We start from the raw sequence: 26,510 nt of genomic DNA on the forward strand, positions 1-26,510 counted from the left end.
CTCATTTGCCACTCCCATTACCCTTTTACTCTGTCTAATAAAACCCTAATTACAAGGCACGGTCTGAAGTGCTGTCCTCTGCCTGGGCCCCAGCAATAATTCAGGTCACCCCAGTGCTAAAGGGTTTGCAGGTGCAGCTATTCAGCGAGGTAGAGGAGCTAAATTGCTTTCTACAAATATAGGTGACCTCTTCGAGCCACGCTGGAAGTCACATTGTATTTTTTATCATTAACTTCTGGCTCTCTGGGATGCACCATCATTCCAATAAAGGAAATTATCAGAAGTTTCCCATCACTGGCACTGGGATGTTTAAAGGTGGGAGGGAAAACAATTCAGCAACAGTGCAGCACCCAATACTGGGGAAATAAAACAATAAAGCAAATAAAAGGGGTGAGAGGCTGGTTACCTTCAGGATCTCCTGGCTGTTCTCAACGCCCTCCTGGTGCCAGCAGTCGAGGACACCCTCCACGCAGCCGTAGCCCATCCCGTCGTCCAGGCTGGAGAAGAGGCAGAAGCCGATGGTGCTGGGCATGGCCGAGGGGGTGGTGGTGCGCCTCCCGCTCTCGTCGAAGGACTGCGGGGAGAATGTGTGATGGGGCAGGGGCAGAGCCAGGCATCTGGCCGCCCCGCCACGGGAAAGGCTTATAAAATGTAATTTCTCTAACAGTGGCTCTGGAGATTAAGGATTAAGGTCTGCTTTTCCTCACTGCCAAGCAAATACCCGGCGGGAGCGCCGCTGCTGACCTCGCGGCACCACCAGGCGCTTTGGATGGAAAATAAATCCGAGGAAAAACAGTTTCAGAGCTGTCCTCAGTGCTCCAGAAGTGTTTTCCACTGTCTGTTACTGGTTTCAAGCATCACCTCCCCTAAAAAGCCTGGAGGGAGCATACGCACAGGTTCATTTGCTACAGCCCTCGGTTTCCAGGCAAAGGTAGGGAGTAGATTTCAAACTCTCTCTCAAAAAAAGAAAAAAAAAATTCGAGAAGATGATAAGAAAAATTAGAGGAACTTTTTACAAGTGTATTTAGTGATAAGAAAAGGGGTAATAGCTTCAAACTGAAAGAGGGGAGATTGAGATGAGATTTCAGGAAGAAATTGTTGACTGTGAGGGTGGTGAGAGCCTGGCCCAGGTTGCCCAGAGAAGCTGTGGCTGCCCCATCCCTGGAGGGGTTCAAGGCCAGGTTGGAGGGGGCTTGGAGCAACCTGGTCTGGTGGGAGGTGTCCCTGCCCAGGGCTGGGTGGTAGAACTGGGTGATCTTTAAGGTCCCTTCCAACCCAAACCCTTCCCTGATTCCATGAAGAACTGTGCATGCCCACTGCATGCCCACAGTCTCCAGCATCTTCAGCCCATCACTCTCACGTGGGGTGGAGAGCATCCCTGGCTCTGCTGCCTGGCCACCACCTCCACGGCTGCCCACCACAGGGACAAACAGGGAGGAAGAAGAGGAGACAGGCAAGGTGGAATTTGCCCAGCACTTCTCCCCTTCCTCCCGCTTTTACCCCCAGATCCACCTGGATTTCTCACCTGCATGGAGAGGTGTCTTTTCAGCTGTCTGTACGGAGTGGACGCTGAGGGTGTCAGTGACTTTCCATTTTTAAACAAGCCGTAGAAGAAGTCCTCTATGCTCATGGTGCCATCTTGCTCCAGGTTATGGAGCACCTCTTCAAGCACCTGCAAGTGGCAGGGGACAGAAATCACATCTGCTGTTGCCAAAAACACCACGCGAATAGTTTGGCACAACAGAAAACATCCTATTCCCTATCCGTGCAAGCTCCTGGTCATCTCATCTCGAACCATTTATCTTGTGAAACAACATGAAAACCCTTGTTCCACTCTGCTCTCCGGACAGGGTGACCTCAGGAATTCAGTGCAAGGTGGAGACAGATGCCCAAACCCCAGCAGCTTGAAGCGACCAGGCAAAAAAACCCCAGTGAGATGCTGTGAGGTTACAATAAATCTGTTCCATGCTTCAGGGCAGTCTGCTCTCTGAAAAGCAAGGCCAACCTTGTAAGGACCAGAGATATTAAGACCAGTCCCTCACTATTTCTTTGTCTACACTTTATTTCTTCAGTTTTCTGCCTTAATATCCTGAAAACATTTTGTTGCAAGTGCTGCAGAGGAACACCTGCTCAGAAACACGTTTTATGAAGGAAATGATTACAAGCTGTGTTATTTTAAGATGCAAAACAGTCTGATTTTTCTTTTTACAAAACTGAATCTTAAGTTGACAGGAGACTTTTTGCCAGGGAAATAATTTTCTTGTGGATTCTTCCTACAGGACAGAAACACCCCCTGGGCCTTCACAAAGGCAAAAGCAACCACCTATGAATATTTTAGCCCCTATTTGTTGTCTAGCTAGAAGATGTCTGGGATTAAGGAGACATGCTTGGAATCTGGGATATGTTTTTTAAATTCCACTTTGCTCTGCGATCGCACGAGAAGACACGCATGCTACAGTGTCAGCGAGGCTGGCAGCTGCCTTCTACCAGAGTGATGGTTTAACACCATCAAAAAATCACTGGAAAGTCACAAGCTGGAGCTGGAAACCACCTTCCAGGTAGTGAGTTGTTGTGGTCAACCACAGGACAAGGCTTTGTGGGGGCCACACTAAAAACCCAGGTGTGAGTGGGTCCGTAGGTGGCCACTCACCTCCCCGGCCGCCGTTCGGAGCCCGTACTGCTCACAAATGGAGACGAGTTTTTTCCGGTTCAGGTGGCCATCCCTGGTGATGCCAAGGTGCTCACAGACCTCCTGCAGCTTCTCCTCTATCCAGTCCGGGGTGGGCAGCGAGACGCTGGGGGAGGCGTTCAGGTCATCTGGATTCCAAAAACGCAGCTGCCCTGGATATGGGGAAAAAATGCTCCGGTTTTGGCTCATCCACTGCACGTGGGCGGCCACCAGGAGACCTGGGGGCTCTGCACTCTCTGCTGCTGCTTTCCTCCTTGCACATCAGACTCCATGGGATCATTTCCTCACCTCATCCTGCACAGACCGCACTTTAATTTTGGGGTGCAGCTACCAGCACAGCTATCAGACTCTCTCAGAAGGAGCAGATCCTGCTCAGCGTTCAACTCACATGTGCCACCATGGGCAAGGGAACCTCATATCCAGGTGCAGGGTGAGCTGCAGCCAGGAACATCTCTGGGGACATGGATGAGTCCCCTGGCATGGATGGAGAGAAGGGTCTCCTCCTCTTCTGGGCAGTTATGGAATCAAGGGAGAGGACTGGGCAAGTTGCATATCCATATACACCTTAACCAGATGGAGAATTTCAGTGGCTGCTTGTCTCCAAAAGTGTCCCCCACCAGCTGGAGCTGCCTCAAGTCCCATCCCCTTTGGATGTAAACTGTAGTGTATGTTTTTATCTAAGTACTTCCAAACACCCCTTCAGGGGAAGGAGAAAACCCAACAGCCTTCAGCTGAACACATCTCCTCTACCTCCAGCAAACGCCTGGAGTGCAGTCCCACCCAGCTGGGAATCCTCACCAGACACACACCAGTAAGAGCTCAGCTGCAAGGCCACCTCCTTGCCCCCATACCTCACCCCTGGGGCTGGAAAAGCAGCTTTTGGAGCAAAAAACATGGTCCCTTTGGATGGGGTGGGGGTTTGGAGAGCAGCTGAGATACGGACAAGGGGTGGAAGCAATCAGAAGCGGCGTGGCTTGGTTACAAACACATCTCTGTGGGCTGTGGGTCAGCACCAGAGCCCCCCAGTCACCCTGGGGGGGTCTTACAGGATAATTAACACAGGTTTAATGAGTGGTCCGTGCTGACACCTAGTGCCTACCGTGCTCCACTACAGCCAGTGGCCCCAGGGCAGGAGGGGGGACCAGGACCAGCCCCAACTGCTGCTCTGGGGGTGATGGGGCCAGGGAGACGGGGGACACCTGCGGCAGGGCAGCACCTGCGCCGGGCAGGAGGAAGAAAAGAGGGTAGAAAGGGCAAGACACAAGACTGTGCCCTCCAAGAAGCCCCACTTCAGTTTTTCTGGCCAGCTCGGGGCTTGCTCACCCCATGTGCCCCTTGCTGAGCCCTGCACCACGTCGGGCTGGGACCTCTCAGTGCACCCAGCTGGCCTGAGGGCATCTCAGAGCGCTCCTCTGATCCACCTTCAAAGCTGGAAAGAGAATAATAAGCACATCCAAGCTGCTGTTTGCTCTTACCCTCGGCCTCGTACTCCTCGCTGTCTCGCGTCTTCCAGTGCTGGGGGAGAAAACGAAAGGTTCCCGCTGTGGGCTGTGGGTCAGCACCAGAGCCCCCCAGTCACCCTGGGGGGGTCTTACAGGATAATTAACACAGGTTTAATGAGTGGTCCGTGCTGACACCTAGTGCCTACCGTGCTCCACTACAGCCAGTGGCCCCAGGGCAGGAGGGGGGACCAGGACCAGCCCCAACTGCTGCTCTGGGGGTGATGGGGCCAGGGAGACGGGGGACACCTGCGGCAGGGCAGCACCTGCGCCGGGCTGGAGGAAAAAAAGAGGGTAGAAAGGGCAAGACACAAGACTGTGCCCTCCAAGAAGCCCCATTTTAGTTTGTGTGGCCAGCTCGGGGCTTGCTCACCCCATGTGCCCCTTGCTGAGCCCTGCACCACGTCGGGCTGGGACCTCTCAGTGCACCCAGCTGGCCTGAGGGCATCTCAGAGCGCTCCTCTGATCCACCTTCAAAGCTGGAAAGAGAATAATAAGCACATCCAAGCTGCTGTTTGCTCTTACCCTCGGCCTCGTACTCCTCGCTGTCTCGCGTCTTCCAGTGCTGGGGGAGAAAACGAAAGGTTCCCGGGTTATTACTATTGCAAGACATCACCCGTATGAAAGACTCTGCCATCAGCATCAAACGAGCTACAGGGCTCCAGCAACGCCGCCAGGCTTTCATCTCCCCACTCCCCCTGGGCTGGGCTGGCAATCCACGGCTCTTTGATGCTGCCTTTTTTCTGGCACGCAAGGTTCTGCAGTGGGGAGAAACCACAGCTGCAGCAAAAGGCACCTAAAGCCCTGCAGATGACCCAAGAGAGGTGACAGATCTGAGTCGGGCAGGTTGTTGGGGAAGAAGAGATATGCCCTCCAAGCAAACCGTGCTGCTTGGCTTAGAGGTGTCGATGGTCGAGATGATGAGGATGCAGGGAAGATGATAGAATGGTTTGGGTGGGAAGGGACCTTAAAGACCATCCAGTCCCACCCCCCTGCCCTGGGCAGGGACACCTCCCACCAGCCCAGGTTGCCCCAAGCCCCCTCCAACCTGGCCTTGAACCCCTCCAGGGATGGGGCAGCCACAGCTTCCCTGAGCAACCTGGGCCAGCACCTCACCACCCTCACAGTCAACAATTTCTTCCCCAGATCTCATCTCAATCTCCCCTCTTTCAGTGTCAAACCATTCCCCCTCATCCTATGGCTCCCCTCCCTGATCCAGAGTCCCTCCCCATCTCTCCTGGAGCCCCTTGAGGGACTGGAAGGGGCTCCAAGGTCTCCCTGGAGCCTTCTCTTCTCCAGGCTGAACCCCCCCAACTCTCTCAGCCTGTCCTCCCAGCAGAGGGGCTCCAGCCCTCCCAGCATCTCCGGGGCCTCCTCTGGCCCCACTCCAACACGTCCATGTCCTTCCTGTGCTGAAGGTTCCAGAGCTGGACTCAGTAACCCAGGTGGGGTCTCACCAGAGCCGAGTAGAGGGGCAGAATCACCTTCCTTGACCTGGGAGATCAGGGGCTGCAGCACCACCTGAGTTTGAGTTATCCTTTCCTTCCAGCACCCTCTTTTCCCATTGCAGAACTGCCACCCCCAGCCCACGTGGACCTTATATACAACCAGCCTACGTGCTGGGACTTGAGCATCCCCGTCACGGGTAGCCCTTGGCAGAAACCTCCATGGAACACCACCATCCTGTGTCCTCACCCCCCTCCATGGACGACCACGTCACCCAGGGACACACATCCACGGCAGGTAATTAAGCTGCAATGAACCCAGAAGCATGATGGGGACATCAGCTTCCAGAGCACGTGCCATCTGGGAAATGAAACTTTTGCTGCTTCAAGCCTTTCCCCTTTGAGCAGGGGCAGAGCCTGAGGGCCAGCAGCCCCAGCCCACCCCAAAACGCCTCCAGGTCAGGAGATGGAGCTGTGCTGCCAAGAAGCTCTCTGCTGAGCTAGCTAGAGAAAAAATAAAAAATAAAATAGAAAAAAAAAAACCAAAACACACACTCTTTGCTGGTCTTAAGCCATCCTGCTGTGACAACACCACGTCAGCTCAGGCGGCACCAGGAGCAGGGCAGAAATACCTGATTTAAAATGATTTCCCTGTGTACTACACGCTGTCCTGTCTCTACCGCCCTTGTCCCAGGGTATTTACTCACAGACGATGCTCAGAGACATTAACTCCTGGTTTAGCAGCGGCAGATGTTCCTTCTCCACCCCTACAAGTGGCTACTTCTGCCCGCACGTGACTGATGGATTTGAAGTCAAAGTCACCCCCGGACATAAAGAGGCTCTAAATCATCATATAAAAAGTTCAATACATCTCATTTAGATTACAGCTAAAAGCCATTAATCTGCAACGTTGCCATGGAAACTGGATTAGGTCACTGGACTTTTTTTAGCTCTCCCTTTTCATCTGCTGGACCCATCCGAGGGGCGTTTGCTGGTCCCACAGCATCTCCAGGTGTCCCTCTACTTTTGGGGGGGAGCCTCGGATGGAGGGAGAGCTGCTTAACCTTTGCTTTCCCGGGCAGAAATCAGCCTGGCAGAGGCAGGAGGTCACAGGCAGGGATGGAACCTGCAGCTCTGCTGGCTGCTCTGGACAACACCAAAAACATCATATATAATAATTACAGTAGGGAAGGCACAGATTTTTGTCCTGTTGGCACCACCACCGAGGCATTGGGGTGGCAGGTCCCTGGCTTGGCTGATAAACCATCAGGGCAAACACACAAGAAGCAGGAGCCGAGGCAACAGGTACCTTCAAATTACCATCTGGGAAGGCAGAAAACAGCCCGTTTTCCCCAAAAAACACAGGAGCTGACACCATGCCAGCCCATTAGCATCTGTACATACACAACAGCCAGCTCAGGGCTGGGAGAAAGTATCTTTGGGTGCCAGATGGACCACCCTGCAGCCACTCATCCTTAGGGAGGGGTAGGACACCGAGGTGATGCTCAAGAAGAGGGACCACTGCTGTCTCCGAGCCTTTTTCCAGAAACAACATGTATATTTCTATATTAAAAAAAAAAGCCAAAAAGTAAAATCAGATCTAAACCATTTAGCATATATTTTTATATTAAAAAAGAAAAAGTAAAATCAGATCTAAACCATTTAGCAGCAGACCCTCTCGCTGCAAGGACCTGCCTCAAAAAAAAAATCAAGAGCCCCCAAACCACAGTAACTCCATGAACACCCAACCACTGCCACCCACCCCGGGATGCTTGTGTCACCTCCCTCCCCGTGCCGAGGAGGGCTCGGGGGGGTGTCTCTTTGTAGGGCGAGGACTCGGGGTCGGCCACCACCGGTGGGAGGACAAAGCCAGGGCTGGGGGAGGTGGCTCATCCCCGTGTCATTGTTCCCCCAGCCCCTACAGCTGGATGGGGGTCACGCACATGGGGAGGGGCCCACCCCAGGAATGCATCTTTATTGTGATGACTGGGGACGGCGCGTGCTTGGCCGGGCTGGAGGAGCAGATGGCCAGGGCTTTCAATGCTCGGGGCCCGGGCGAGCATCTGCAGCCTGTGCCGTTTGCTCGCCGTGGCCTCTTCCCCATAATAAAGCAGGAACCTCTCTTCTTCCCCCCCCACCCCCCACCATCTGCTTTAGCAAGACAGACCTTTGTTCTCCGCCAGAATATATTGCTAATTAACATGACGATCAGGAGCGCACGCTGAGCCTTGTCTGCTCCGCGGGCAGCAAGGTGAAGCCTCCACAGCAATGCTGATGGCCCCCCATCGCTACCTCCTTGCTCGCCCAGGGACCAGCTCCCTGGTTGGAGCAGCCAGAGCTCCAGAGAGACAACAAATCTCCACAACCCACTCTGCCAAGCACCAGAGTCACATCAATAAAGGCACCTTTTAGGGGAGCCAGCACTATCCAGAGCTGTTATTTGCAGCTCCTGGCTTTACGGGACAGTTGGACTTCGGGAGCCTTACACTTGGACATCAAGGACCTGAAGACAAAGAGTTCCAGCCCGACCCTCCCAGAAGGTTTTGCTGGAAGGGGCCATGCCACGCTGGAAACCACTCTGTGCAGAAGCAAACACAGGGATGTCTGGGAAGCCAGTGGCTTCACTGGGCATCACCTTCTCCAACAGAGCTGGGACACGGCAGAAGTTTCTACAACCTGCAAGTAGGAGGGACCTTTCCTGGAGCAGCTGGGCAAGGGGAGATGGCAGACGCCCTACGCTGCCATTTGGAGGTCAACATGGCCTTAAGGCTGGCCACATCTTTTGTGTACCCAGGGCTGTGCTGCTGGCGACCCATGGGCCAAAAGGTGCTGCTGCCCTACCACCAGCTTGGGGTTGGTATCCCACGGCCACCAAACCTGCTCCCCCATCCCAACCCTGCACCACCACCACCGAGCAGAGCATCATCAGGGATAACACAAGGCAAACAAGGAAAGGAAAGCAAGGTCACAGCACTTCCCAAGCCCACCAAGGCCCATCACCTGCATCAAGAGTTTAGGACAAACAAGCTCAAGAGCCACCTGGGGCTAGAGACATGGACCTTCAACCACCACAAGCTTTCACGTTGCATTTCTAGGTGCTTTCATGGCTGCAGCTCCATTAGCACCACATCCTTGAAGTTGCCAGAGCCACTCATTTCTCATCACCCATTAGCCTAGTGGCATCTTTGGGGACAAACTCATGAGGGTCAGAAGGAACCTTGGGATCCCTACACCACTCTCTGCTGAATTCAGACCCAGCTGCTCACGACTTTGTCTGGTGGCACCTGGAAAGCCACCAGGGACGGAGGTGGCAGAGCCTCTCTGGGCTCTCTCCCACGCCCAGACCAGCCCCTCCAGCCTCTCCTCCCGTGTTTACAGAGACGAGAAGGGGACGGAAGCCTCTCAGACACAGCCTGAGCCCTTTTAATTGGCAAGGGTTGAAAGAAAGCACCAATTAAGCCACACTGCCCCAGTTCTCAGGCCAGCAAAACACCCCGGGCCGGAGACAGGCAGCAGCGTGTTTATACATGCACCAGGAGAAACCTGGGCAAAGGCTTCTGCTTGTACCAAACCCCAGAAAGTCAATGTTTCCAGGAGCCTCCAACACCCCCGGGACCTCCAATGCCTTCAAGCAACTAATTCCTGTACACACAGAAAGGATCATCTTTTAGAGACAAGAAAGTAACGCTGATAAAGATGGAAAGTGGGGATTTTACAGATTTAGCCCGGGTTTTGCTCAAGTTGCAAGAGAATTAACCACCCCACCCATCCCAAAAGGCACAAGAAGAGGTCCCACCAGGAGACTGCTGCAGCCCACGGGGAGCACGGCGTGGTTACGTACCGGTTGGGTTAATCGAGTGACCTTGTTAATAGACTGGCCTTTTACACCTCCCTGACAACTAAAACCAGAGGAGCAAGATCGGAGTGGCCTCTTCTCTGGAGGCCATGGCTTCCCTGGGGGCTGGGGGCAGATTAACATTGATTTCAAGGTCAGGGCACCAGGAGATGGATGAGCATCCCCAGAGCGGTGAGCAAAGGTTAGTGAGAACAGGGTTAAAGAAGCTGGATCCTCAAAACCTTTTCTTTGAGGTTCTTTTTTTTTTTTTTTTCCCCTAATTTTAAGCTCAGTTGTGTAGGAATAACACTGGAAACCTGGAAATTGGACATTTCTCCCTTGCTTCCCCCTGCAGGGTTGTGAGTGTTCCCCTACACGGGGGGCTGCAGAGGCCCCCCCACCCATCATCCCCATCTCTAGGGCAGCAGAAGCGAAGCCAGGAGGCAGAGGAGGGGAGGAAACAGCAACAGCATTTCTCCTTTCCACTGGAAAACTCCCCCCCCGAGTCCTCCTGAATCAACAATACTTGGCAAACCCAGGGCAGGGCTGGAATGAGCCCAGCTCCGGGGAAAAGGCTGCCGTGGCCGTACCCTAACACATGCCACCATACCCAGCCACCCCTCAACCTCTTGCTTTTCTGTTCTGGAGATTCCAGAGAAGAGATTCCGGGGTTGAAAGCACCAGCACAAAGAGAGCCACTAATTTTGAGCACAAAACCAGGAGGCAGAAAAAAAAAAAAGAAAAAAAGCTGAATTTTTTAGCAAGTATATGCACAGCCATAAGGAGGCAGAAAAAAAAAAAAAGAAATAAAAGCTGGATTTTTTAGCAAGTATATGCACAGCCATAAGTGGGGTGGGGGGGTTGTGCAGCTCCTGGGGTCTCCAGCCTTTTCCTGTGGTGCAGGAGCGGGCAAACTGGGAAAATAAGAAGTGGAAGGCTGGAAGGAGAAGGTGGTGGCTCTGGATTTAGGGCATGGTCCCAACGCAGAGCTCTGCTGCTCACCCTCCCTCTTCCCCATCCCCTCTGCCAGGCTCTAACTAATGGATGAGGACGTGCTCCTTCTGCTCGTGGAGCTCCCAGCCCACACTTCGTTAGCCACGGAGGCAGCCTTACGGCCCTCGCTTAATTGCTGGCCCACACCACAGCCAGGAGCTGGGGGGACCAGCCAGTGTCACCACGTGAGCCCGTCTCATCCCGGCTTCCCACAGCAACCCCAGGAATTCGGGGCTGGAGCAAAGGAGGTGCCACCTGGCAAGGTGGGTGACCGTCACCTTCCCTGGGACAGCCAAAGACCCTTGGGGTGGTGTGGGTGACATCTGGGGGGTCCCTTCCCGCTCACCTCCTGGCAGCCGCTGGACGCGATGAGCGGGGGATGCGGTTCCTCGCTCAGCGGCTCGATGACGGTCACCTCAGCAAAGTCCTCCACCGACTCCTGGAACTCCGGCAGGGACCGCCGGCCGTAGCGTTTGCCACCTTTGATGTACTTGGGCTGGGCTTCTGGGGAAGAATCTGTGAAATTCAAGAAGAAAACTCGTTGGTAACCTGATTTTTGCAGATCCAGCTCCCGGGTCACACCAGACAGGGCAGGTTTGGCCGCAGTGTTTCAAGCACCAAGTTGCCACCACCCTGAGCAGGAACCAGCTCCTTTCCAGGACCAGCCCCCCTCACCGTGGCATCGGGCCTGATGGGCTGGAATTGGTCCTGCTCCAAAAAAACCCAAACCAAACACCTGTTGTCACAAAGTGGAATCAGGGCTCCATCTTCCTCACCCTTCCCAAATTCCCAAATCAGGTTTGCTCCATTAACAAGATGGGATGGAAAAAACCCTCCCACCTCACAAACGCAGTCTTGGATGGAAAGTCAATTAGGGCTCCCCTCCTTGCACTAATCTTCATTACTGGCGACGGGCAGGTTTAATTAGGGACAGGGTAGCACTTGAGCAGCTCAGGTCTCCAGATTAAGCAGACACCTGGGCGACCGCCCCTGCTTTCAGCCCATTTAAATCACAGCTCCCTTAAAAGTGTCAAAACAAATCGGGTGGGTGGAAAATAAATAAATAAATAAATACAATTGGGCAAGTTTGGAGGTGAAGGTTCCCCCCCGGGGGCTGACACGAGCAGCTGATGTGGGTGATGGAGGGGCAGGTCCCAGCTTGCACCGTGCGGCCGGCACCAACTGCGAGATCTAAATAACCCTTTGGAGTCATCATCTAATTAGAGGGGGCTGGGAGGCTCCCCTGGCATTCCCTGGCTCCAGCAACCCCCTGCGCCTTCGGGGACCAAATTATCTGGGAGCACTCACAGACAAGGCGTCAAAACAAAATAAATATATAAAATAAAATAAATAAGCACGTTTTGGGCTATTTTCAGCCAGAGTCATCCCCTACGTCTGGAGCAGGGGGCAAATTAACCGGAGGACCAAATTAACCAGGGATTCAATTAGGGAAAGGCTCTCCGCCACGCTTTGTCTCAGTGTTTGCTAACCTCACCATCGAAACCCCCCCAGGACTCCATCATCTTTATTTTCCGCCACTTGCAGCGCGCCCAGAGCAGCAGCTTTTTAAAATTTTATTTGCAGAGGGCTCTGGTACAAAATAAATGCAAGAGTGCAATACTAATAAGGAGCAGGGAAGCTGTTCAATCATTGACAAACCCTACACAGAAAGCAGCGGGTCTCTAAAACCACCCCCCTTGCCCAAACCCTCCTTGGGTAATATTCCTTTAGATATGGAAGAAGGCTTCAAGCTTGTTAGAGGGGGAAAAAAAAAATATATATATATATATATATTCTGCAACTTAGCTATGCAATGAATTATAAAATACACAGGGCTAGGAGTCCTTTGATTCCTGCAGCCTCGCGCTCCATCCCATCCATATTGCAGCTCCAGGGAACAAACCCGGCGCCCGTGTTTGAACAAGGCCATTTTAACAAGATTTGCTGCAGCTGGGACTCGCAGATGAAAGTTGGGCGATGAAGTGCACCGATAGAAAATAAAAAATAAAAAAAAAATAAAAAAAAAAGCCCTTGCAATGAGGCAGGCTGATTAAGTAAGAGCCCAGAACAAAAGCAAACCTTATCACTCCTATTAAAGCCTGCCCGGTGGTGAACAATCTCCATCCAGCAGCTCTCTCTGAAATGCTAATATTTGTGGCTACTCATTCACCCATTTATTTTCTCCCTGCCATCTCCCCCCCGCCCTCACAGAACAGAGCTGGGGGGCTTTGTGGGTTGGTTTTTTTTTTTTTTTTTTTTTTTTTTTTTTTTTTTTTTTTTTTTTTTTTTTAAGAAATAATTTTTCCTCTTTTAAGACAGAAACCCATCTGTCTTTAGAAAGATGGGGGGAGGGAAGAAGCCGTAATTTAGCAATAATGAAGCGATGGCTTAATTTCCTTCTGGATTTCCCAATGCTCAGAAGAGCCCTGTTTTCACCCCCACCCACCCCCCAACAGTGTGTTTAACCACCTCTGCAGCTGAAAATCCAGCTGTCTGTGGAAATACAGGTGCCCTCATGCCCTTTAACAGCAGGTGGGGAAACAGGAGCATCTCCCCAATTCTTGTGTTTTAAGCATTCGGAGGCTGCCAGCTGATTTGTCCCTCTCCTCTGGGCTGAGCACCTGGGTGTGCTTTTTTTTCCCCCTTGGCAATTAAGAAATTAAGCAGCCTGAAAGCCTCCCTGGGAGGGAAAAAAGTGACCCTTGACAATGTGAGAAGAGCAGAAAGTTTGCTCCTGCCTTGCAAAGCTCCAGCTTCCAAACAGGCTGTGCCCGAGCCCAGCTGCCTAGGGGGGATCCCAGCTCAGGCACCCCAAAATCCCCTTTCCAGAGCCAGGGTGCTTTCTTTAACACCAGGTCACAGCTTTTCCCCTGCTGGCCCCCCTTCACCTTCATGCCCTTGGCTGCAGAGTGCAAGGTGCAGAAGAAAACCTCTTGTTATGGGTCCACGCACTGGTATAAGGGACCACATCCTGCAGCCCCAGCCCTGAGAGCACTTAAAGGATCCATCCCCTTTACAGAAAGCCCTATCATCTCTGAACCATACGTGCAGCATCCTCCAAGCCCCTCCACCCTCCTCCTTTCCCAACCCAAACCCCCAGAGCAGCAGCCCTGATGCTCCCCACCATCTCCAGCATCCCCTTCCATCCCCAGGATTTAGGGGAAAGCTGAGCATGCACAAACCCAGCAAAAAGCAGCGCCCACCCCCTGCTCCCCCAAGGACAGAAAGTTGACTGATGACCTGAAAACAAACAAATCTCCCCATCTCCAGCCCAAACTGAGGAGGAAAGATGGAGAGAGCTGCTCAAGCCACATGTGCTTTCAAAGACACATGAAGAAATGGGAGGGAGACATCAAAAAAAATCAATGCTCCCCCTGAGACAGAGGCACATGGACAGCCCTGTCTGTTATTTATCCCAAACACTATTATTTATCCCAAAAATGTGTATCGAACACTGAGGGGGGGGTGCTGCTCTTGCTGCAGCCTGACCTCTGGTACCACCCCCCCCAATGTCTAAGGGGCGATGCTGCTCCTCACGGCCCCTCGCTGTCGTGTGCCTGACGAGCCGCCAAGAAAGGGGATAAAAAAAAAGAAAAAAAGAGAGAAAAAAAGAAAATAGGTCGAACCCTCCCTGCTTCCTACAGCCCTGGGCAACGTGCGGGCTTAGTAAAACACACACACTCCAGAGCTGGCGCCTAATTAGACACTGGGGTCTGATCTGCTCCCCCCCCCCCAAAACTGCCCCCAGGCTGGAGAGAGCAAGCCTCTTGCCTCCCTGCCTGGGGGGATTTGTGGGCCCCCAAAGTGCCCCTGAAATAATAAAAAAATTAAAACGATCATACCCCTAGATCTGCATTTCACAAGACACCCCCTCCCCAATTTAAGCGCTGCAGACAGGAGCCATCAATTCCCCAGCTCGCTCCCCCCACTCCCCCGCCCCGTCCATCTCAGCAGTTAAACGTCTCCACGGTTAGAGATTTACACTTGATTTTCTGCCTTTCTGCGCTAGATAAGTCATTTTAAAATCCTGCTCTGCCCTCAGATGCTTGGGGAGGAGATGGGGAGGGGGGGGGCTCCCCTCCATGGCGAGCGGCATTTTCCTGGGCGCAGCATCAAAGCCATCGAGCGCAGACAAAAGGGGGTTTAGAGGAGGAAGACCCTCGCCCCACGAACCCATCGTTTAGAGGAGAAATTAATTTCTTTGCTGCTTATGATGGGGAAGGGAGGGATCCTCCTCACAGCATCGGAGCCCATTGTGGCCAGGATCTGCTAAATCCCTGTCCCTGAGACACCAGGTACCATCTAAACTCCTCCTAGAGCTTATTTCACGCTTCAGGCTCAGCAGCAGAGATGGAGAGGAGCGGTAGCTGGGTCAGCACAGCCCAAAAAAAATCAAAATATTTTGGCCCGGAGGCATTACCTGTGCATTAAATTATCCCTGCCCGGACAGTTTTATACCTGCTCCCACCCAGGGCTGTTGGTGGAGCCAGATCTTTGGAGCCACACCATCAGCCTTTTCCCCATGGGTGGGATTTCTGCGAGAGCATCATCCCCACCAACTCCTCTCTGTTGTCTCCATGTGCTGGGATGAAGGAAAAAAAACAAAACAAACCCAAAACACAACCCAACAACCCCTCGTGACCGCAGGGAGGACGGCGTCAAACTGCTCTTTAATTTATCCTGGGCCAACAGCCCCTCGTGACCGCAGGGAGGATGGCGTCAAACTGCTCTTTAATTTATCCTGGGTGTTCCCGTAATCCTGTGCTCCACCCCAATAATCCCTCCCCATCCAGGCTTCCAATGCACAAAGCTGACTTTTTATTCACCATAATGGGGAGGAAAAAAGCCTGATTATTTTTTTTTTTACCCCCTAATCACCCACATAACTGATTATTTTTTTTTCCTTGCTTTTCTTTTTCTCTTTTCCACCCTTAAATCTATTTTATTGTCCCCAGAGCCCCTCCCTCAATGTGATGGATACAGAACCCCATCCCTACAGTGATGGATAAAGAGCATGGGTGGCAGCAGTGCCCAGTCTGGGTGCCATGGGGCTCCCAGTGGGCACAGGCTCAGCCCCCAGCCCCACAGCAGCATCTCTCCAAAGCACCAAACCCCAGGGATTTGGGCTCCAATTTATCCACACACACACACACCAGCTTTGTCAGGCAGTTCTGCAAAGCCCGAGGAGCTGCTGGGGGTGACAAGTCTCCCCGACAGTCACACTCCTGCTTGCAGGAGCTAAAATAACCACTATTTTAAGACACGTTTGGGTCTTTTTCTGCTTTTCCACCCGGGTTCCTCCACCCAGCCAGGCCACTTCCCAGCAGAGCTGGGGTTTTCCCAGCCGGGTGATGCTCTGGTTCATAGTTGGGTCCATGTCCCCACCACCAGCATCCTGGAGGGGACAGAGCTGATGGCAGCAGGACTGGGAACCCTCCCTGCCCCCTATTTTCAGGGCTGCTTCCTGGGCAGAGCCCCCCTGGAGGCACGCCAGGACCATCCTCCCTGCCAGCCTGCCCATTGGGAAGGGAATTCAGCTTCTTTGCCAAGCAAAAAAATAAAAATATAATAAGATAAATAAATATATCAGCTGCTCTCTGCAAGCCTGAGCGCCTCTCCCACTGCTGCTTCCCCCCCCCCAAAATGGGAAAACCCCCACCAGCTGCTTCTGCAGGAACTGTTTTTGCACCCCCCCAGCAGTTTTGGTTCCTTGTCCCCAGCCCGTGGGTCACCTCCAGGCTCTCCTTGTGCCAAGCCATTCTCCCCAAGGATGGCTGTGCCCTTGGGGACAACCATGCTGTCCCCTGCCGGGTCCCCCCTCTCTGGTCACACAGCACAAGCTGCCTGGGGGGGCAGATGGTTTGGACAGTGAAGACACCAACCCTCCAGCTTCCCAAAAAACCCAAAGGGACCTCCCCATCACCCAAGTCCCACAGCATCAAGGGACACAGCCACTTCCTCGCAGAGAAAACTCTCCAGACGCAGCAAACAGCCTTAAAATCTGTGCTTTTTTTGCCCTTTTTTTTTTCCCCCCTTCTCCCCCCAAATCAAATTTTCATTTAAATGATACGATTTTGGAGCTCTTAACTCAATTTTTTCCCCCGAGCCCGGGGCAGGCTGTACCACCAAGCCTTTGCCACACTCACTTGACAGTTTGACACCCACAGCACACAAGCAGCTTGTTCTCCAAATCTCCGGTTTGATCTAAATTAAAAGCAGCAAAAGACTTTGGTGTTAACTGACCTGTCAAAACGCATTAAAAAAAATAAAAATAATAATAATAAATGCCTCCCGGACCTGCCGGGCGCAGGCTCCATACCTGCCCTTTGATTACCTGCCACGCAAAACCCAGTGACAAACGTGTCCCCAAGGAGGGCTCTCCAGCTCCAGCGCAGCCACGCTGTAGAATTTCCCCAGTGATAACCCCAAATTTAGCCCTTTTCTGGAGGACTTTATTTATATTTAAATCGTGCCGGAGCTTCTCAGCCGTATGATTTCCCCAATAAAGGCAGAGTGCTGGATTAGTTCTGCTTGGCTGGGGTTGCATCTCTGCTTCGTGCCAGCTCCTCTCCCAGGGGTTGGAAGGGGTGGTGGGAGAAACAACCCCTCACCAGGCTCCCCCCTGGCTCCCCAAGCCCCCCCTGACCTGCAGGAAAACTGCATTAAAAGGGCTGCTGGGTGCAAGAACTGCCAGCACCCACCTAGAATCACTGAATGGTTTGGGTGGGAAGGGACCTTAAAGACCACCTCCTTCCAACCCCCTGCCCTGGGGCAGGGACACCTCCCACCACACCAGGTTGCTCCAAGCCCCCTCCAACCTGGCCTTGAACCCCTCCAGGGATGGGGCAGCCACAGCTTCTCTGGGCAACCTGGGCCAGGCTCTCACCACCCTCACAGCAAAGAAGTTCTCCATAATATCTAATCTCATTCTCCCCTCTTCCAATTTAAAGCCATTATCCCTCATCCCGTCACTACCCTTCCTGACAAAGAGTCCCACCTCCCTCTGAGCATCACGAGCTTTGGAAACAAGGGGCAGGAAAAAAATAATAACCCATCTCTTGTGGTTTTTGCAGCCTATTTAAGGAGGAAAAGTTGTAATTTTGCTGACTTGCTGCACTCTGGAGCGCGGGATGCTCCAGCTGAGATTGATGCTCCAGGAGAGGAAACCTGGAGTTTCCCCCCTCTCCCTCCCTCTTGCTAAGCTGTTTTCTCCTTGGGATTTCACACACACACACCCCCACCCCCCCAGCTGCTCCCAAGGCAGGATTAGGGATTTACATACAGGTGTGACCCAGGCAGACCTCAACCCTCCACCTCCCCCCTCCACCCCAGGCTCCAGCTGGAGCCCTCACCCCAGCCCCACACCTCCCCAGTGCTCCCAGCATCACCAGCCCCTTCTGCATAGGGTGGGAGGGAGGGGGGGCACACCGAAGCTGTGACTCTATTCCCTGCTGAGGGTCTTAAAAAAACCCAAACAAACCACTTTTTAAAGGCCCAGTGAAGCAAAGGGAAGGAGAAAACAGGACCCAAGGCAGGATTAGGGATTTACATACAGGTGTGACCCAGGCAGACCTCAACCCTCCACCTCCCCCCTCCACCCCAGGCTCCAGCTGGAGCCCTCACCCCAGCCCCACACCTCCCCAGTGCTCCCAGCATCACCAGCCCCTTCTGCATAGGGTGGGAGGGAGGGGGGGCACACCGAAGCTGTGACTCTATTCCCTGCTGAGGGTCTTAAAAAAACCCAAACAAACCACTTTTTAAAGGCCCAGTGAAGCAAAGGGAAGGAGAAAACAGGACAGTGAGAACTCGCAGCACCTACTGCTTTCTCCCACCAACCCCTGCCTGGTTAGTCAAGGAGCTCATCTTGTTCAGAAGCATCTTTGGGCCAGACTGACCGTCCCCTGGTAGATATAGTACCACCTTTAGGAAAAATTTCTTCACTAAAAGGGTTTTTCCAGCACTGGAAGAGGCTGCCCAGGGCAGTGGTGGGGTGCCTGGAGGTATTTAAAAGGTGGGCAGATGTGGTGCTGAGGGACATGGGTCAGTGGTGGGTTTGTCAGTGTTGTGTTGATGGTTGGACTCCATGATCCGAAAGGTCAAACCAAAATGATTCTATGATTCTACCTTCCAGTAGCTTTCTATAGGTCCGAGCTCACCCCACTCATCTCAGACACACGAAAATGATTCTATGATTCTACCTTCCAGTAGCTTTCTATAGGTCCGAGCTCACCCCACTCATCTCAGACACAAGGAAACAGAATAGACTTTAAAAAAAATTTAAAAAATAATAAAATCAGTGCTAGACAGGAGGGATATTTCTCTGTCCAGCAGCCCATCTCCAGGAGGAGCTCCTGCAGAGAGCTTCCCCTTGTAACCTTCACAAAACCAGAGTAGCATCCAAAGCCAGCACAGGGTTTCTATAAAGCACTGCTGTCCCTCCTGAGACAATCCCCACCACCAGCCCCTGCAGAGGCATCAGCCCCCAGCTCAGCCTGGAGCCAGGGCTCCCAAACCCAGCTGGGAAGAAGCCACAGCATTAAAGTTTGATCTCCTGCCCGTAACTATCTACTGCAACCAGAGAGCTCCTGGAGCATCCCTGGCCACCAGAAGCCTTGTGGGGTAGAGAGACCTCAGCCCATTTAGCAGCCCTGGGACACCTCAAGCACCTGAAGTGCTGTTAAGCTGTCTACACGCAGACATCACGTGCCTCTCCGGGCATTTAGATCATGGTAATGGGATGGAAATATCTAATAGCTCAGAAAACGCTTTTATACAACGCTTTTATGATCTCCACAACAGACCATAACTCTCCCTTCTGCCTACATCTGGGCATCCAAGCAGAAGAGCTTATCTCAGCACCTAAAAAGCACTCTTTCTCCTAAGGTCCTCTGCAAGAGCCACCCAGATCTGCTTTGTCAAAGAAAAAACACACTATTTTTGAGTATTTTAGTATTTACCTGGTTCTTGGAAGTGCTCTTCATTTGACAGGGTTCTGGATAAGATGAGGATAAGTGCTTCTTTAAATTGGTCAAAGTGGACCTGTGAGGGGAAAAAGGGAATAAAGGAGGAAATTAAGTGGTGCAGATAATTAAAGATCAGGGCAATTATCCAGCAGGAAGATGGGCAGAAGACAAATCTCCCAGACTTGTCCACAGCTTCAGCAAGGGGCACAAAGGAATCTCAGCTCGTTCAGTTTTGGGGCCTGAAGAAAGGACAGCAAGTGGCATGAAGACACGGCCAGTGTCTCTGAACATGTGAAAAAAAACCATGATTGTTACCACAATGACCCAAAGTCACTACTTTTGTCCATTAGATGAGTTTTTTCACCAAGCAAGAAGCCAAAATAACGTGTCCGGAGGACCAGGGAGCATCTCCATCGCTTGAAGTGATGTGGCCAGGGTTGGTGGCTCCTACAGCGAGACCCCAGTCCTGACCAGTGATGAGAGACTCACTTGTGGAAGTGTTCCACTGCCCTAATTAAGCTTCAGAAAACACATTCCAAAGCAGACAGCAGAGAGTTTCACCCTTTCCAGGGCAGTCCTGCCCGGGTTCCTGCTGGCTGCAGCTCTGCAAGGGCTGGAAATACCAGGTCTATGAGAAAAACAAGGAGGGATGACCCTTCCACTGTCTTTTGGGTGGTTTTTTTTGTTGTTTTTCCCCCATTTTCCATCTGTGTCTTCCTGGAAAGCCCCTTGTCTCACAGCCACAGACAGTTGCAGAGGGGCTGGAGCATCCTCCGCAGCCGTGCCGGGGAATGCCAGCAATTCCAGCCGCGGGGGACGGAAACGTGGGGACAGCTGGGGAAGGTATTTGCCACGGGTGAGTGGCGAGGCAGAGCTGGCTGTACCATCCCTCCCGGCTAAATAAATCTTAGGAGAATTTTTAGCATGGAACAAGAGACTTTGCATTTAAAGGACCCTCCGAGGTGGCTCCTGCGGGCAGGTCCGATGGCTGCAAATCCGGCACCACGGGCAGGATCCACAGTCAGAAGGGATTTTAATGCCACCGGGGGAGGTCTGAAGTTTGCCAGCTTGCTTTTTGTTTTTGGGTCAAAATAGCCCAAAAAAAAAAAAAGATCAACATGCTCCCCAGTAGGCTGGGAATAACAGCAGAACTGGGGGTTCAGCCATGCCCACCCCCAACCTCCAAGGGCAAGCCCTGCTCCCCGGCTCGGGTGGTACAAATCACTGCCGTGGTTTTAAACACGGGCTCCTGGAGTAATTAAACAGTTAGAAATATGTTCAAGCAAAGAAAGTTGTCAGGGCTGCCTTCCTCTGAATACTAATTGCTGCCATCAGGTTCCAAGGGCTGCTGTGCTTCAAAAGGACAGTTTACGGAGATAGGAGAATTTGCCTGATTAAAAAAAAAAAAAAAAAGAAAAGAAAAAAGAAAGAAAACTTGACATTTAGACTAAATGAGGATGAATAAAAGATGAGGGTGTTCGAATAACAGGTCCCCTCCCCACGGGAGCTTCTCAAGGAAGGGAATGGTGACAACAGCCACGGGGACAGACCGAGCTGGTCCCCTGGGGTGGGTGATGGGGACAGGTTGGGACCTCCCAGCAGCAAGAAAATGCAATAAATAATAAAAAAATAATAATCACTTTGCATCACTTGCAAACACATGAAATGAGAAGGAAAAGTAAAACCACCTGGGGAGGTGCAGAGAGCACCACTGCCATGGAACCTGCCCTCCTAATGAGCCCCGTAACTCGTCACGGCCAAGAAGCGCTAACGAAGGGGGAGGAAGGGAGAAGGGGGCTGAGACCCCGCTGCTGCAGCTGCACAGGGGGGACAGATGGCTCCGGCGCCGAGGCCACCGAGCAATTTTACCATGACCACCACGGCCAAAGGAGCCCGGGGAAGATCAGGGCTGGGGGGGCAGGAGGTGGCCATCCTCCAGCCCTGTGCCAGCCCCCCCCCCCATCAGCCCCCCAGCAGGATTTAAACATTTAAAATGCAAATCAGTAGCACAGGGACACACAGCGAGCGCTTGCACAGGGCTCAGTGATCCCAAAATGCTTCTGAGCATATATTCTATATTTTCTATATACTTTATATACAAGCTGGCAGAGTAGGGGGGATCTATTTTTTTTTTTTTCAGGGAAATCTTTGGTCCATCCCAAGACCAGATAACCAGGGCAAACACATTTTGGGGTGCACATCTGACATGGGATGCTGCAGGGCTGTACACAAAGACTACTTAAAGAGTCAGAGGAACACAACTGTTAAAATTAGAGCTGTGCTCAGGTACAAGCCTGGCAAGGCAGCCTGTGGGACAGCAAAGCCACAAACGTTGCATCATCTCACATTTTAAAGAAACCAGTCCCAGCAATGTCCTCATTCTGTATCTCCATCTGATTTAAACACCATTCAGGGGGGATGTGCACCCCCAATGGATACAGAGCAGGTGATGCTCACATCACCCAGCACCCCTCATGTCCGTGCTCAGTATCCGGATGCCCCCAGCACCCATCTGCTGGGATGGAGGGGGCACGGTCCTGGTGGTAAAGCCCCTGCCAGGGAGGCTGTGGGCTCCCCACAAGTGCAAGGGGCACTTCCAGGGATGTGACAGCCCACCTGGGCACGTACAAGTTTGTAGAAACACCCTTTGGTTTTTGCTTAGAGAATATTCCCGACAAAAGGGATGGGCTCAAAGCACCATCCGCTTCGGGAAAACAAGCCCCAGACACTCGAGCCAACCCCAAAACTTGACAAATGCAAGGTAGAAAGTACACGGCAGTAAAAGATCATGGAGATGCTGAGGGGGCTGGAGCCCCTCTGCTGGGAGGACAGGCTGAGAGAGTTGGGGGGGTTCAGCCTGGAGAAGAGAAGGCTCCAGGGAGACCTTGGAGCCCCTTCCAGTCCCTCAAGGGGCTCCAGGAGAGATGGGGAGGGACTCTGGATCAGGGAGGGGAGCCATAGGACGAGGGGGAAGGGTTTGACCCTGAAAGATTGGAGATTGAGATGAGTTATTTGGAAGAACTTCTTTGGTGTGAGGGTGGTGAGAGCCTGGCCCAGGTTGGCCAGAGAAGCTGTGGCTGCCCCATCCCTGGAGGGGTTCAAGGCCAGGTTGGAGGGGGCTTGGAGCAACCTGGTCTGGTGGGAGGTGTCCCTGCCCAGGGGTGGGACTGGATGATCTTTAAGGTCCCTTCCAGACCAAACCACTCTATGATAAAACGGTGCTGGGGTGTTTAAAGTTTAATGCTCTTTTCAATGGGCTCGATTAATTTTTGGGGTGTTTTGGAAGTGCCAAATCATGTATCTGCTCACAGTGTTCAACAGGAACCCAAATATGAATCAGCCCTGCAATACCCAGATGCCCACCCCAAATCAGGAACAGGACACGTGTCCCCGCAAACCCCCACAGTGAGACCAGGGCCCTGCACACCCCTGGGGGCACATTAAGTCCCTCGGTGAGGAGAATTTCCCCAGGAGGAGTAAATCAGAGGCAAACAAGCCTAACATGGCACACAGACACGGCGAGCCCAGCCCGGCCTCCCCGCGGGAATCGGGGACCAACCAAGCTGCCGGCTGCCGAGCAACCCCAGAGCCTTTGAGGAATCTCCATGCCTGCTTTAAAGCACATTTTCCTCTGAAGCCGTGACTTATTAGCACTAGAAAGAGAGTGTGCATGTGCCAAGCTACCTGCTGCTTCTCCCCGTTCGTCCCCGCGATGCAAAGCGGCTGTCTGCCATCCCGGTCCCTCCGGGGAGGACCAGCATCCTTCTACCTCCCCTCTCCTTCATCTCCTTTTCCCAAAGCTCCATCCCCACCCAGGAACTCCTTCCAGCCACAGCCAGAAGGTTGCAGAGGGAAACATCAGGAGGGGAAGACCTAGGAATAGGACGACCTTGCAACCAAGTCCCCTCCTGGGATGCAAAAAGCCACCGCGCATCAAGGGGAGCGGTGTCACAGCGGGCACGGAGGGAGGGTATTTCCAAGAGGTGACCTGCCAAAGCAGGGAGGGGAGCTGCTGAGTGAAACCCCATGCCACGGTGTCCGCTCTGCAGGCTTGCTAACGCCACAGCCAGGGTGAAACCTGAACTCCCCATCCCTGCTTGAGGACGGCCACCAAGGACGGTCCCTTGCGCAGTGTCCGGAGGTGCCCGACGGACCCCTGGTCCCTGCAGATGGCATAACCCACAGCCATCGCCACGGTCCCCGAGTGCTGCTGCCACCCTGTCCCCCCAAGACAGCTAATTAAAGTGCCTCTGGGAGGCCGGGCGAGAAGGCACGCATCCTCTCTCAAGCGCGAGGGGCCTGGGGGGAACAGCCTTCCCGAGGAATCCCAGGAATTGCTGCCAGCGTCGCCTCCGCAGGCAACGGCCTGAGAAGAGCGGAGCTTCTGGGATGGTCTGGCCTTGCTGTGAGCCAGGGCAGGATTTACCCTCCCCTGGGCCGGACCCTGGAGATAACGTGTACCCCTTAATCCCCAAAGCATCGCACCGAGGGATGTGGCCCCTCGCCAGGACCCTGGCTCAGCTCCCGCCCCAACCGAGCATCCTCATCCCACCGCCTTCATCATCCCCGGAGCGGAGCCCCCCAGCACAAAAGCCAAGCACGTGGCCCCACCGAGGGCAGACAAAACATTTCCCCCCTCCCCTCTGTTTTTTACCCGGTGCCCTCCCATAAATCCTGGCCCCTGGAATGGCAGGGAACAAAGGCTGCTCCCACCGCCCAGAGGGACCATCTGCGGCAAGGAGCCGGGGGGCAGGTGCAAGGAGCCGGTGCTCGGGGAGCAACGTGTTTGCTGTTCTTCTCCCGACGGGCTCCCTTGGAAACCAGGAGGATTCTGTAGCTGTTAAATCAGGCTCATGCTCAGACATGGGCCATTGCCACCCCTAACGAGCAGCAACGCCGGGGGGACGGGAGGAAACGCAGGAGGGCAAGGGTTCTTCTAACGTTGGAGTGGCAGGTTGGAAGGGAGGGCTGTCCCCAAAGACAAAGGGAGGGAATGGACATGGAGCTGTTGGATGGGGCCAGAGGAGGCCACGGAGATGCTGGGAGGGCTGGAGCCCCTCTGCTGGGAGGACAGGCTGAGAGGGTTGGGGGGGTTCAGCCTGGAGAAGAGAAGGCTCCGGGGAGACCTCAGAGCCCTTTCCAGTCCCTCAAGGGGCTCCAGGAGAGATGGGGAGGGACTCTGGATCAGGGAGGGGAGCCATAGGATGAGGGGGAAGGGTTTGACACTGAAAGAGGGGAGACTGAGAGGAGATATTAGGAAGAACTTCTTTGGTGTGAGGGTGGTGAGAGCCTGGCCCAGGCTGCCCAAAGAAGCTGTGGCTGCCCCATCCCTGGAGGGGTTCAAGGCCAGGTTGGAGGGGGCTTGGAGCAACCTGGGCTGGTGGGAGGTGTCCCTGCCCAGGGCAGGGGGGTTGGAAGGAGATGATCTTTAAGGTCCCTTCCCACCCAAACCATTCTATGAATGAAATAAAATTGCTTGTGCCCTGGGATGGCTCACAGGGATGGAGCTCCCAGCTGGAATATAGGATCAGAGAATTGTCTAGGTTGGAAGGGACCTTTCAGATCAAGTCCCACCATCATCAAGGTCAGACAGGACCAGGGCAGGCATGACACAGCACTCGGGATGCTTTAGCAGGGGCTTTTCAGTGCCACTGGGCTGAGCAGTTACTGCATTTAACATCACTTCTCAGGGACTCTGAGAAGCCCACAGGGATGAGCTCTGCTGGTTTGGCCCTGCCCAGCTGTGACAACCACATCCTTAGCCCTGCTCTTCCTTTCCTTCTACCCCACCACCCCACGAGCAGCAAAGCCAGATAAGAGCATCCAAGGGGTGCAAGCTCAAGATGGAGCAGCAACACAGAGTCTCCTGCACTTGAACAAACCACAGAATGTGTAGAGTTGGAAGGGACCTTAAAGATCGTGGATTTCCAATCCCCTGGGCAGGGACATGGCCACACTGCAACTTCCAAAGAACCTCTGCCTGTATCCATCCATCTGCTGTCAGCAGAGGAGCTACGGCCCAGGGGCAGGTGAGGAAGAGGAGGCTTTGTTTGCTAAAGGAAAACTATTTTGTTACGTGAAAACTGCAGTTTGATAAGAAACTGGAGTCGGGATGGCTGCTTAGCTCATGTCTGCGGGGAGCCCTGCCTGCCCTGCTCTGCCTTCTCTGATTTTAATGAGCAGAGATGGGATTTCAGGGCCATTTTAAGGAGGCATCTGATGCAATCCGAGCGCAGTGTGCCGGGAAGGAGGTAACACAGGAGCACAAGGACATCTGTGCTGAACACAGAGGTCTCCCAAAGGGCGAGCAGCTTTTGCTCAACACCCTGGCATTTAACACCACAGCCACGATTGGAAAAAAATCGCTTTGGAAAAGATGGTGTGCTCACCCCCACAGCTCCCCTTCCACAGGCTGGTGGGACATGGCAGCCCCGCAGAGGGAAGGAGCCATTTGTCCCCAAAAAAACCCTTTCTCAGGTGGGTCTGTGATGACCACAGCAGTGTGTGGGCACCAACACCAGGTAACGTGGACACAGGTGGCTCAGTTGGACAATATTTTCTGCTTTAAGAAGAACGTGCACGACCGCATGCGGCCCCACCAGTTTAACTACAGCTTCAGCCAAGGTAAATCACAGGCTGGAGCCCTGGTTTTAGGTCCCCATCGCACCCCAAGCAGCTGAGGAGCTGGTTTGGGGACATGACCCATGCCAGAAGTGGCACTAACCGGTGCTGGGGGGCACATTGCTGTGTGAGCCAGGGTGGGCTTGGCCAAGCACTGGTGCAAGGGCACCTTGGGACACTGGGGAGAGCACTCCCTGCACCAGTGCAGTGCCAGCACACGGGGCTAAGGGTAAAGTGGTGGTTTCTGAGAATTTCAGGCTGCCTCCAGCCAGGGGAAGACACAGCAAGAAGCTGTTTCCTTCCCCATTATCACTCCCAGAAGCTGCCCTGCACCCACTCCCAACAGAACAACAGCCCTTGCAAGTCCTGCAGCCTCAGGGATGCTGGAGATTCACAAATTACAGACATTCAGCCTCTTTCCATCACCCTCCCAACACACCCAGGAGCAGCTGCCCAGACCCCCCC

General features: G+C 53.3%; 1 protein-coding gene across 5 annotated transcripts in view; it reads right to left on the reverse strand.

The window, feature by feature from the left end:
- Positions 1 to 26,510, reverse strand: part of NIN (ninein) — a 64,323-nt gene that overhangs the window by 34,728 nt on the left and 3,085 nt on the right. For all 5 annotated transcript variants that reach the window (XR_001411330.1, XM_014936816.1, XM_014936813.1 and 2 more), the window contains exons 3-9: positions 25,567 to 25,573; positions 19,419 to 19,500; positions 10,808 to 10,977; positions 4,714 to 4,753; positions 2,651 to 2,841; positions 1,526 to 1,672; positions 407 to 574 (exon numbers count right to left, since the gene is read on the reverse strand). Coding sequence is in view for 4 of the 5 variants with exons in the window: in XM_014936816.1 (XP_014792302.1) it covers positions 407 to 574; positions 1,526 to 1,672; positions 2,651 to 2,841; positions 4,714 to 4,753; positions 10,808 to 10,977; positions 19,419 to 19,500; positions 25,567 to 25,573 (805 nt within the window). In the remaining variant the exon portion in view is untranslated. The remainder of the gene's footprint in view (positions 1 to 406; positions 575 to 1,525; positions 1,673 to 2,650; positions 2,842 to 4,713; positions 4,754 to 10,807; positions 10,978 to 19,418; positions 19,501 to 25,566; positions 25,574 to 26,510) is intronic.

The sequence above is a fragment of the Calidris pugnax genome, unplaced genomic scaffold, assembly GCF_001431845.1.
Source record: "Calidris pugnax isolate Ruff unplaced genomic scaffold, ASM143184v1 scaffold10, whole genome shotgun sequence".
Taxonomy (NCBI): Eukaryota; Metazoa; Chordata; class Aves; order Charadriiformes; family Scolopacidae; genus Calidris; species Calidris pugnax.